The sequence below is a fragment of the Orycteropus afer genome, unplaced genomic scaffold, assembly GCF_000298275.1.
Source record: "Orycteropus afer afer isolate SDZICR_OR568_19922 unplaced genomic scaffold, OryAfe1.0 scaffold00470, whole genome shotgun sequence".
NCBI lineage: Eukaryota > Metazoa > Chordata > Mammalia > Tubulidentata > Orycteropodidae > Orycteropus > Orycteropus afer.
Genome location: NW_006922057.1, coordinates 276,144 through 288,641, shown reverse-complemented (window position 1 = coordinate 288,641; position 12,498 = coordinate 276,144). Strand labels below are relative to the sequence as shown.

The following is a 12,498-nucleotide window of genomic DNA, read 5'->3' as shown; positions in this document are numbered from 1 at the left end:
AACAACAACAACAACAAGATGTAAGAGAAAGTCAAATGATCCTATTTTTGCTAAAATACTTCAAAATATTTTTTAACACAATCCACTTATCCAGCTTCAATTGCCATCAAGTTGATTCTAATTCATAGTGACCCAATAGGCAGAGTAGAACTGCCCCACAGGGCTTCCAAAGCAATAAATCTCTACAGAAGCAGATCATCACATCTTTTTCTCATAGAATGGCTAGTGAGTTTGAACTGATGACCCTCCAGTTAGCACCATTCAACCACTGTGCCACCAGGGCTCCTATCCAGCATCACAGGGAACTTAAGTACATTATTCATACAATTAATGCAAGATAGTCCTATGGATATACAAGCACATTCTATTTTAAAGGCAATAAGTCTTTAGGAAATAAAACACCTTTACAGTAATAGTTAAATTCTTTTAACATTATATAGATGTATCTCATTGCTTCAGAAAATTAAATTCATATCCCTTAAACAGAACATGTCAAAAATACATAAAATAAAAATAAATAAAATAAACAAAATAAATTTAAAAATTAAAATTAAAATTAAAAAATACAAAAAAACATGCATTTTTTAACATATATTAATTTATTACTATAACAGTATGGGAGCGCTGGTATAGTGCCTAAGGCATTTGACTGCTAACCAGAAGGCTGGCAGTTCAAACCCACCAGCCACTCCTCGGAAAGAAGACTGGGCAATCTACTTCCATAGAGATAAAACCAAACTCACCGCTGTCGAGTTGATTCAACTCACAGCAACCCCTCCTTGGACTTCCCAGGCGGCATCACCACGGAAGTAGATTGCCCAATCTTCCTTCTGAGGAGTAGCTGGTGGGTGTGAACCACCAGCTTCTGGTTAGCAGTCAAATACCTTAGGCACCATGCCACCAGAGCTCCTTTCCACAGAGATATTGCCTTGGACACCCAAGGAGAGGTCACTATGAGTCACATTTGACTTGACAGCAGTGAGTTAGATTACAGTATAAGTTACAGAATATGGTAGTGTATTAAACATTCAAATAAAAGTGCTAATATAAAGATTACAAAAATTACCAACGATGCCAGAGCATGACTGGATTCTTCAGCCTCAGCTTAGCTGTCGCCTCTTCAGATGGGCTGTCTCTGACGACTGCATCTAAATTAGTGCCTCAGTCACTATCACATTACCCTGCTGTTTTCCAATTTTCATAGCACTTAAAACTATCTGATAGTATCTTGTTTATTTCCTTGGTTTTTGTCTATCTTCCTCCACCAAAATGTAAGCTCTACAAGGAAGGTCCCTTCTCAGTCTTGTTCACCACTAAATCCTCATTACATAGAAACAGTGTCTGTACACAGTGGGCACTTGATTAAAGTATGGAATAAATGATTAGGGTAATTAGCTAAAACAATAAAGTAAACCAGGAGAAAGAGGAAGTTAAGAAGGAGAAATACCAAATCAACAGCAAGGAAGAAGGGAATTTAGAATTCTCTAAGAAAACAGTACTCTTAGCCATATGATTAAGCAGGAAAGAGCATTTCTCACACCACAATTACCACTGTCAGCCAGGCTTTATTTTAAGGGAGTGTTTGACTACAAGGCCATTCTAACACAAACCTCCTGCCCTATACTTTACCATCAAGCATTACTGGTCCACTTCAATTAATAACTTGTCAGCTGCAACAGGTTCAGACATGCCTTGTCCTCTCCATTTATATCACACAAGTACTACTGACCCTTCTCCAATTGAGCTTCTTGGCAAACCCCATAGACTCAGGGTTCTACTATCTGCTCCTCGTCAATACTCTCCCAAAAATGTTACTGACAGGAATGGTAAAAGTAACAAAATAGATTCTACTTTGTTTTTCAGACCCTAACTGGTGGTTTACCCACCCATCGGTCCTCTACAAGATGTAAACTTATGAGGCAGTAAGGGGGAGATTTCGTATTCAGTCACATACTAGTTATGGAAGTCACTTACCATCTCCACACCTCAGTTTCCTCATTTGTAAAAATAGGGATAAACAGAGTATCTTTCTCAAAGGGATTTTGTGAGGATTCAATGAGATAATGCATATAGGGCAATTAGCATAGCACAGGACATCAGAAAGCATTTTTGTGGGCTGCTTTTAATATGAAGATGAAGACAAATCTATGGAAGACGGCTTCAGGGCTCGGTTCCTGGTAAGATTCAAATGGACCTTTAAAACACGAAAAGGGAGACAACAGCTTCCTCATTTCGCTGTTTCCAGACACCTCTGCCCATCAAATCAATCTCCAGGAGCCTTGCGATTTGCCAGAGTAAGAGTAGGGGGCTGGTATTAAAACCAGGTAAGAAAAGCTGTTAGGAGGAACCACCTAATAGCATCAGGGACGATCAAGAAAATTTGCTTTATTACTTTCATGCTTATGCCCCAGAGAGTCGCGAAGGCAGAGTAAACAGTGCTCCTACTTTGGTTTGGTTGGGCCTTTAGGAGCTGTGGTGTAGTGCCTAAGGCATCTGACCGCTAACCAAAAGGCTGGCGGTTCAAACCCACCAGCCACTCCTCGGAAGGAAGGTTGGGAAATCCACTTCCGTAGAGATACCGCCTGGAAAACCCAAGGAGGGGTCGCTATGAGTCTGGAGTGACGACGGTAGTGAGTTTGGGTTTTTAGGGGGTTAGTTGTGGTAACCAGCGTTCAGAAATGGCCAGTGCACCGCCTAGAGGTCACGCCCTCTCCAGCATCGTGGGATAAGAAACACAGCCCCAGTTTTATCAACAGGAGGTGATTCTCCGGCTTTGCTGCAGGTTGGACAGCGTTTATATCCCAGAGGCCCTCTGCTCTCACCTCAGCGCCCTACGCCCACCTCCCCCAGCTACTCAGGTAAGTTCCCAAAGGCCCACCAGACAGCGCCAGCATTCCAGCATCATCTCTGCGCCTGCTCCACTGGTCTCCCGAGCTGCAGCCTACCCATACCCGAAGCCTTTCCATGAGCTCGCGGCCCCAGAGCCCAGGATCTGCCCTCGAGCTCGGTACAGAGCCCTCGCGTAGCTCCTCAGCACCAGCTCTGTCTCGCCTGGTTGCCTCTCAGCCCGGACCTGCTGAGGCTCCAGCCCTCTCCTCACGCACACACCTGGTCCTTCACAGCCCCGTCAGCTTCTCTTCCTTCACTCCGGACCTCTTCAGGAAGCAAATGGCTCAACTGGTACTGAGAGTCCACCACCGCCTTCTCCTCCTCCTCCACGCCATATTACGGTTCTCAGGCGGCAGCGCGGGCTCCTGGCAACCGTCGCCGCCGCCGCCGCAGCCTGGACTCCACCTTCCAGAGCATGCACTTCCGGCGTTTGCTTACGGGGCAATTGTAATGTGCGGATCTCCAGAAAAACTACAATCCCCGAGGTGCATTGCGCTTGGGGCATATGCACTCACACAATGATGGAGGACGTAGACTTCAGGGTAAATGCGATGCTACCTGTAGTCTCGTTGTTGTTATGTGCCGTCAAGTCGGCCGAACTCATAGAGACCCCTCCTTGGGTTTCTGAGGCAATATCACTACGGAAGTAGATTACCCAACCTTCCTTACGAGGAGTGGCTGGTGGGTTTGAACCTCCAGCCCTCTGGTTAGCAGTCAAGTGCCTTAGGAACTGCGCTACCAGAGCTCCGGAACTGTAGTCTTAAGGGGCTCTAAAATTATAATTTTTTACAGTAGGAATGCTCTGAAGGGTCTGACCCAAAATCAAACCCACTCCTTGGAGTAGACTCCGACTCATAGCGACCCCTATTGGATTCCCAAGGTATAAATCTTTACAGACGTACATTGCCCCATCGTCCTTTTGTGGAGGGGCTGGTGGGTTTGAACCGCCAACCTTCTGAATAGTAGTCAAATGCTTTAGGCTTTACGCCACCAGTGCACCTTAAAGGGTCTGAAGCCTCCTGAAAACTTCTTTAAAATTATCATTTTTACTTATCTCTAGAAATACACTCCTGTGTAGCTGTTGGGAAACATACAATATGCACCAAAGTTATTTCTCTGTAGATAAAATATTCCTGAATCCACAGATGCCAGCTTTAAGCCCTAAGACATCCTTACCCTTTCACAAATCACTGAGAAATGATGTCCAAAAAGAAAGGTAACAGGTTCAAGATGGCAGAAAAAGCCCCAGACCTTTTGCCAAACTTTTCTAAGCAATATGCCACCAGTTTTTCAAAATAAGATTTAGTGGCTGCTCTCCCTCCCCCTTCTCTGAACAATGCAAACAGTTAACTTGCTTGGCTGCTAATCAAAAGGTTAGAGGTTTGAGTCCATCTAGAGGTACTTGATGGTGTTCTGGTGGCACAGTGCCTAAGACATTTGACTGCTAACCAGAAGGTTGGTGCTTCAAACCAACCAGCCGATCTGCTGAAGGAAGATAGGGCAATCTACTTTGGTAAAGATTTACCTCCTTCGAAACCCAATGGGGGTCACTCTGAGTTGGAATCAACTTGATGGCTGTGGGTTTGTTTTTTTTTTTTTTGGTTTAGAGGTACCTAGGAAGAAAGGTCTGGCATGAGTAGCAACTGGGATCTTAAAAGCTAGCAAGCTGCCATCTAGCTGCAACAATGGGTCTCTCCTTGTCCAGAGTAAAGAAGAATGAAGAAAACCAAAAATTCATGGAAACGATTAGTCCTAGCGACTGGTACACCATCTCATCTGCAGCCTATATGATTATGAGACCAGAAGAACTAGATGGTGCCCAGTTACCACTGTCATCCACTTGGAAGGGGATCTATGTAGGAGATCCTTGACAGAGAGGGAGAACAATGTGGAACAAAACTCAAAATCATTTGGAGGAAAAAAAAAAGTGGGGACCAGGTTTGCTGGTTCGATAGAGCCTGGTAGAACCACTGAGACTATGGGCCCTAGCTGCCCTTCAGATCTGGAATTGAACACAGAACCGTGGTTTCTAGGCAAACAAAAGACAGGCATATGAGTTGAACATTTACCTCAGGTAGATACACTCCTTGGAGAGAACAATCATGGAAGAAAGAAGGGCTGCTTGTGCACAGGGGACAGCTCAGGGGGCAGGAATGCGTGGAGTGATGGACAGTGGGAAGAGGTAACTATGGGGAGGAAGTGGGAGGGGAGCTGTTGCATTGTGATAAACTGTAATCAATATCATGAGACAAAGTGTATGTGAACTGCTGTATGGAAAGTGAATCTGCTCTGTAAATCTTCACCCAAATCACAATAAAAAATAATAATATAAAATAAAAAAAGAAAGGCCTGGCAGTCTACTTCTGAAAAATCAACCTTTTAAAACCCTGTGGAACACAGCTTCACTCTGGGCACCAGAAATAGAGTTGATTCTACAGCAACCAGTTGTTTATTTTTTCCATTCCCTAACTTGACTTTACCTTCTGTCTCTCTGAATGTCCCTCCTTCTAGTGCCTATTTTTGCACATGTAAAATGAGGATTTTAAAGGTACCTAAAACAAGGGTTGCTATGAAAAACAATTGAGATAATCCTTACACAGTGACTACATACATCCCAATTATTGGCCTCCCAACCAGCCACTCTGCAGAAAGAAGCCTGGGCAATCTACTTCTGTAAAGATTTACTGCCTCGGAAAACCAGAGGGAGGTCGCTATGAGTCAGAATCAACTCAATGGCAGTGATTTATTTTTATTTTTATTTTATTTTGGAGCAGAAGGAGATGTAAGGTTGGGAGGAGGAGTAGCAGTGGAAAAGCCAGGCCTAAGAGAGATAACTTGATGTCTGACAATTTACTGCTCCATTATCTTCACTGCTCCTGGCCTCATGTTCCTAGTCTATAAAATGAGACTCATTAAAATCCCTTCTAGCTTTATAATCTGTGCCCCTTTTAGAAGTAAGGTGAGGTAGACTGCATCCGGAAAGGTTTACAGACTTGGAAAACCCTATGGGCAGTTCTACCCTGTCCCATAGGGTTGCTATTGGTTGTAATAAACTTGATGGCAGTGGGTTTGGTTTTTGTTGTTTGTTTGTGTCTCTTTGGGTGCACATTTTTTCATCCTTCAGAATATGAAAATTGGTTAAGTCGATTGAAACCAGTTTTCTGAGATGGTACCTACCTACTGAAGCTGTTTGGATAATAAATGAGATGAGGCATATAAAGGATTTGCTGGGTACAGTACCTGGGACATGCTGTCAAACCCAACCCACTGCCATCAAGTCATTCTGACTTATAGTGACCCTACAGGACAGAGAAGAACTGCTCCCTACAGTTTCCTAGGTTTTACGGAAGCCAATTCCCTCATCTTTTATCCACGTAGCAGCTGGTAGTTTCGAACTGTAAACTTTTTGGTTAGCAACTGTGCCACCAGAGCTGCTTGGGACACGGTAAATGCTCTATATACGTTAGCTATGTTGTTGTTGTTAGGTGCCGTCAAGTTGTCTCTGACTCATAGCGACCTTATGTACAACAGAACGAAATACTGCCTGGCCCTGTCCCAGCCTCACGATCCCTACTATATCTGAGCCCACCGTTCAGCCACTGTGTCAATCCATCTTATTGAGGGCCTTCCCCTCTTTTGTTGACCCTCCACTTTACCAAGCATGACATCATTCTCCTTCTGACAACATGACCAAAGTAGGTGAGATGAAGCCTGGCCATTCTCTCTTCCAAGGAGCATTCTGGCAGCACTTCTTCCAGGAAAGATTTGTTAGTTCTTTTAGGAGTCCAAAGCACTTTCAGCATTCTTTGCCAACACCACAACTCAAAAGCATCAACTCTTCTTTGGTCTTTCTTATTCATTGTCCAGCTCTCACACGCATATGAGGTGATTAAAAATAGCATGGCTTGGGTTGGCACATCTTAGTCTTCAAGAAGACATCTTTGCTCTTCAATACTTGTAAGAGGTCTTTTGCAACAGATTTTCCCAATGCAATATGTCTTTTGATGTCTTGACTGTTGCTTCCAGTGACGTTGATTGTAGAACCAAGTAATATGAAGTCTTTGACAACTTCAATCTTTTCTCCGTCTCTTGTGATGCTGCTTATTGATCCAGTTGTGAGGATTTTTGTTTTCTTTATACTGAGGTGTAATACAAACATTAGCTTTGCTTACTATTATTTTTCTTGTAGAACAAGTACCCTGTCAGTCTTGTTGGTTGCTTTGTCCCCAGGATTTGGGACTAGTATTTGGCACATCTTAAATTAAATTGAATAAATAAATAGACTAAGCATCCTACCTCTTCAAGACCCCCTTGGCTTCAGTTTCCTCTTGGGTCGGATGAAGGCGTCACTAAGACCCCTTTCAGCCTCACAGCAGTATGATGACTCTTCTATCCCGCCTCTTCGCTCCTCCAGACTCTTAAGGTCCATACTGAGGCCAGTTTGGAACGTGAACCTGGGGCCAGGGCCCGCCTCCGTTGCCCTGGCAGCGGCTCCGCCCAGATTTCTGGAGATCCCAGGCTCTGATTGGCTGGACGTTTGTCACTTTCTCGGGCTGGGTCGGCCGCCGCCATTGTGCGGCGCTGGACCCCTCAGAGGGTGCCAGCTGGGGCGAGCTTGTCAAGTACCTTCCCTCGCCTGTCGCTATCCTGTCCAGAGATCCCGGCAGGTCCGGGACTCCGGTCCTTGCTGGTGCGGGCGCCGGCATGTGGTTTTGGGAGGAGCAAGGCGGCCTCCTGGGCCCCTTCTCCTTTCTGCTGCTGCTGCTTCTGCTGGCGACACGCAGCCCCTTCAATTCTTGCCTCCTCACAGGCAGCCTCTACGTCCTGCTGCGCTTCTTCAGCTTTGAGCCAGTGCCCTCCCTCAGGGCCCTGCAGGTGCTCAAGCCCCGGGGCCGCGTCTCCGCTATCGCCCACCGCGGCGGCAGCCACGACGCGCCAGAGAACACCTTGGCGGCCATCCGGCAGGTGAGCCCCTCACGCCTCACGTCCCTCAACCCCACCTAGGAGCTTGGGCTTTTGCTTGCCCTTCCGAAGGTCCCCCAGTTGTTTCATGGTAGCCTTCCCGGTCCCCCATTTGCCCACAAATAATGCATTCCCATAGATTTTGATTCTTCCCAGTATCCGGGACTCTCCTGACTTCAAGTATTTATAGAATACTTAAGCAAATATTTATAGAACTCCTGCTGTGTGCCAGGCAGTGAGGGTACAACCATGGACCAGGCAGATAGGATCCCTGCTTTCACGGAGCTTACATTGGAGTAGGGAAGACAGTCCTTAAACAAGTAAATAAATAAATGAGATACTTTAAGAGAATGAAAAATTCAGTGAAGAAATAGGGTAATGGGATAAAGAATGACTGGGAGTTGTTAGATAGAGTAGATGTGATATACTTAGATAGTGCTGTTTTAACTGAAACCAGAATTAAGAGAAGGAGCCAACCATGGGATCTGGGGAAAAGTGTTTCAGGCAAAGAGAATAGCAAACGCAAAAGCCCTGAGATGGGAATGAGCTTTCTTAAGTGTCCAGGGAATAGAAGAGGCAATTTGCAGCCTGAATTCAAGGAACAGAACAAAGGCCAGTGTGTAAACGAAGTAGGAAATGTAGCCAGGTCACATAGAGTCTTGGTCAGTAGTTGAGTTTATTCTAAATGGAACACCCTTCACAGCAACGGGGTGCTTTGCTTGTCCTCTAAATGACTTTGCCACCATTTCCTTATCACACACAAACACATCTCAGAAACATACATACAACCCTAGTAGTCTGATATTTAATTTCTCCTTTTTTTGTAAGGCACTCACTTCTGAGATAAGATATCCCTTCCAGCTCCTGGCAGTCTCCTGTCTTCACAATAATGACAAGTTTGCACAGCAAAAGAGCCTTTCAGTTGACCAGGCACTTTTGCATCTGTGGAAATGTATCTGATCCTTTCATTCTGTTGACACATGATTTTCACATTAAGTGGGTGGGAAAATTGAGCCTTAGGTGCATTTATCTACCTCCAGATTTCAACTTTCTGATTCCAAGCCCAGCGCTCTTTGTCACAGTTTAGAATGTGCTGCAGGATGTAAAAACTTGAAATGACTGTCCTTTCTTTGCCCAGCTAGGGACAGACAGTATTGTGTAAGTAGCCTATTACTTAAGCTCGCTATGTCACACTTAGGGTCATGACTTGGGTGCAGCAAGCAAGGTGCCTGGTTCGGCACCTAAGAGTGAGTACCTCCTTAAATGTTGCACCATGCGTAGCCTCCTCACTCTAGTTCCAGCCCTAACCCTAGTGTTTGCATCTGTAAAATGGGAATGATACTGGTAACCACCTAACTTTATTTTTTTAAAGTTGCCATTGAATCGATTTCAACTCATGCCAACTGTGTGTGTCAGAGTGAAACTGCTTCATAGGGTTTTCAATGGCTGATTTTTTAAAAGTAGATCACCAGGGTTTTCTTTCAAGGAATCTCAGTGGATTTAACCTCCAAATTTTTGGTTAGCAGCCAAATAAGTTAACCTTTTGCACCACTTAGGGACTTCATCTATCTAATAGGTTGTGAGGATTCAATCAGATAATCCATATAAACTGGCTGGCCTATGGTAAGAACTCCGCAAATGTAAACTATCCTGCCAGTAATTTGAAGTTAGCATGACTCTTTGAAACTGCTTTGGTGTAAAAAAAATTAAGTGTGAAGAGAGAAGGGGGTCAGATACGCAACCTTTGAGTCAGTGGATAGTACCTGAGTTTTTGTGTTTTAAAACCAAGTTAGTGGTATAGCAGTTAAGCAAAAGGTTGGTGGTGTCTACCCACCAAAAGATTCCATGTGAGAAAAGACATGGTGATGTGGTCTGGTAAAGGTTGTTGTTAGGTACCATTTATTTAGACTCAATGACCCCATATGACCAAATAGAACTGCCCCGTATGGTTTCCTAAGCTGCCTTTTTGGGAGCAGAGCACTACATCTTTTCTCCCATGGGACTGCTGGGTGGATCTGAACTGGGAACCTTTTGGTTAGCAGTTGAATGCTTAACTGTTGTGCCACCCTAAAAAACCCAATGTGCAGTTCTGCTTTGTTACGTGGGATCTCTATGAGTCAGAATCAACACAGATTTTTATTATGTTTCTCTCTTGGTTCTTTGTGATGGAAGAGAGACTGCAAGAATGGTTTTTCTAGCATCTAACAATAAATCAAAAATTTTGAAGAATGTTATTTTACATTGTGAAGTTACACTCAGAGAGGTGGATGGCCAAAACTCAGAGAGGTCAAATGAAGTAACAGATGTAAAAGGTAGTATTGTCATAAAAAAGAATGATGACATTTACTATAGAAAAAAGTACATGACTGTCATTGGATTCCATCTAGTTTATCTTTAGGTAACTACTCAAAGCATAGCTCAATGTTCATTGAACACAGAGGTATTCAATAAATATTTACTGGTGGATGTGCTGGTGTGGGCAGGAGCATGTGTGGTTGAATGTAAGTCATATTTAATGCTTGAGAAAGTACATATGTGAAACAAGCATAATAGTTCATATCCTGTTGTGTTGCAAGGGAATTACTTTATAGTGAAATTCCATTCATGTCTTGTACATTTCTGTTGAGCATATCTTTAATATGTATAATAATGATAATGCATGTTATACTAAATTGGTTCTTGGTCTTAAGAGGAAATAAGATGTGATGATTCAGCTTGTTACAATGTAAATATTATCAGTAAACTTTTTAGTCATAACAGTAATTAGTTGCTGAATATAGCCTGCACAAGACAAGGTTGTGTCCTTCCTTGACTTCAAAAGAAATCCATGTTGTTGTTAGGTGCCGTCAAGTCATCTCCAACTCATAGCGATATTATGTACAACAGAATGAAACGCTGCCTGACCCTGTGCCAGCCTCACAATGACTGCTATACCTAAGCCCACTGTTGTTGCCACTGTATCAATCCATCTCATTGAGGGGCCTTCCTCTTTTTCATTGACCCTCTACTTTACCAAACATGATATCCTTCTCCAGAAAAGTCCCTTCTGACAACGTGACCAAAGTAGATGAGACGAAATCCGACCATTCTCGCCTTTGAGGAACACTCCGGCTGTACTTCCTCCAGGACAGATTTGTTAGTTCTTTTAGCACTCTGTAGTACTCTCAGTATTCTTCGCCAACACCACAACTCAAAACCATCAACTCTTCTTTGGTCTTCCTTATTCATTGTCCAGCTCTCACATGCAAATGAGGTGATTGAAAATACCATGGCTTGAGTTAGGCATACCTTAGTCTTCAAGGAGACATCTTGGCTCTTCAGCACTTGAGAGAGGTCTTTTGCATCACATTTGCCCAGTGCAGTGTATCCTCTGATGTCTTGACGCTGCTTCCATTGGTGTTGGGTGTGGATCCAAGTAATATGAAATCTTTGCAACTTCAATCTTTTCTCCATTTATTGTGGTTCTGCTTATCATTCCAGTTGTGAGGATTTTTGTTTTCTTTATATTGAGGTGTAATCCATACTGCAGACTGTAGTCTTCAATCTTCATCAGTAAGTGCTTCAAGTCATCCATACACTCAGCAAGCAAAGTTGTGTCATCTGCCTGTCACAGATTATTAATGAGCCTTCCTCCAATCATGATGCCACGTTCTTTATATAGTCCAGCTTCTCGGATTATTTGCTCAGCATACAAATTGAGTAAGTATGATGAAAGGATAAAACCCTGACGCACTTCCTTCCTGATTTTAACCATGCAGTATCCCCTTGTTCTGTTTGCACGAAAGCCTCCTGGTCTATGTACAGGTTCCTTATGAGTACAATCAAGTGTTCTGGAATTTCCATTCTTCTCAATGTTATCCGTAATTTGTTATAATCCACAAATTGAATGCTTTTGTATGGTCAATAAAACACAAGTAAACATCTTTCTGGTATTCTTTGCTTTGAGCCAAGATGCATCTGACATCAGCTATGATATCACACCACGTCCTCTTCTGAATCCAGCTTGCATTTCTGGAAGGTCTCTGTCAATATATTGCTGTAACCATTTTTAAATTATCTTCAGAAAGATTTTACTTGCATGTGATTTTAATGATATTGTTTGATAATTTCCACATTCTATGGGATCACCTTTATTTGGAATGGGTACAAAGATGGATCTCTTCCATGTCAGTTGGCCAGGTAGCTGTCTTCCAAATCACTTGGCATAGCTGAGTGAGTACCCCCAGCAGGGCATCCATTTGTTGAAGCAGCTCAATGGGTATTCTGACAATTCCTGGAGCCTTGTTTTTTGCCACTTCCTTCAGTGCAGCTTCGACTTCTTCCTTCACTACCATTGGTTCTTGATCATATGCCACCTCCTGAAATGGATGAAGACGGACCAGTTCATTTTGTTACAGTGACTCTGTATTCCCTCCATCTTCTTTTGATGTTGCCTGCATCATTCAATATATTGCCTATAGAATCTTTTAATATTGCAACTTGAGGCTTACATTTTTTTCCTCAATTCTTTCAGCTTGAGAAATGCTGAACATGTTCTTCCCTTTTGGTTTTCTAACTCTAGGTCTTTGCACATTTCATTGTAATAATTAGCTTTGTCTTGTTGAGCTGCTCTTTGAAATCTTCTGTTCAACTCTATTCATTTCTTCC

The 12,498-nt window shown here is 43.3% G+C and overlaps 1 protein-coding gene across 1 annotated transcript in view; it reads left to right on the top strand.

The window, feature by feature from the left end:
* The first annotated feature begins 7,593 nt into the window (after window positions 1-7,593).
* The window catches only part of GDE1 (glycerophosphodiester phosphodiesterase 1), an 80,866-nt gene continuing 75,961 nt past the window's right edge, over window positions 7,594-12,498 (top strand). Inside the window, exon 1 of the mRNA XM_007954725.2 lies at window positions 7,594-7,854. Within this exon, the coding sequence (XP_007952916.1) occupies window positions 7,594-7,854 (261 nt within the window). The remainder of the gene's footprint in view (window positions 7,855-12,498) is intronic.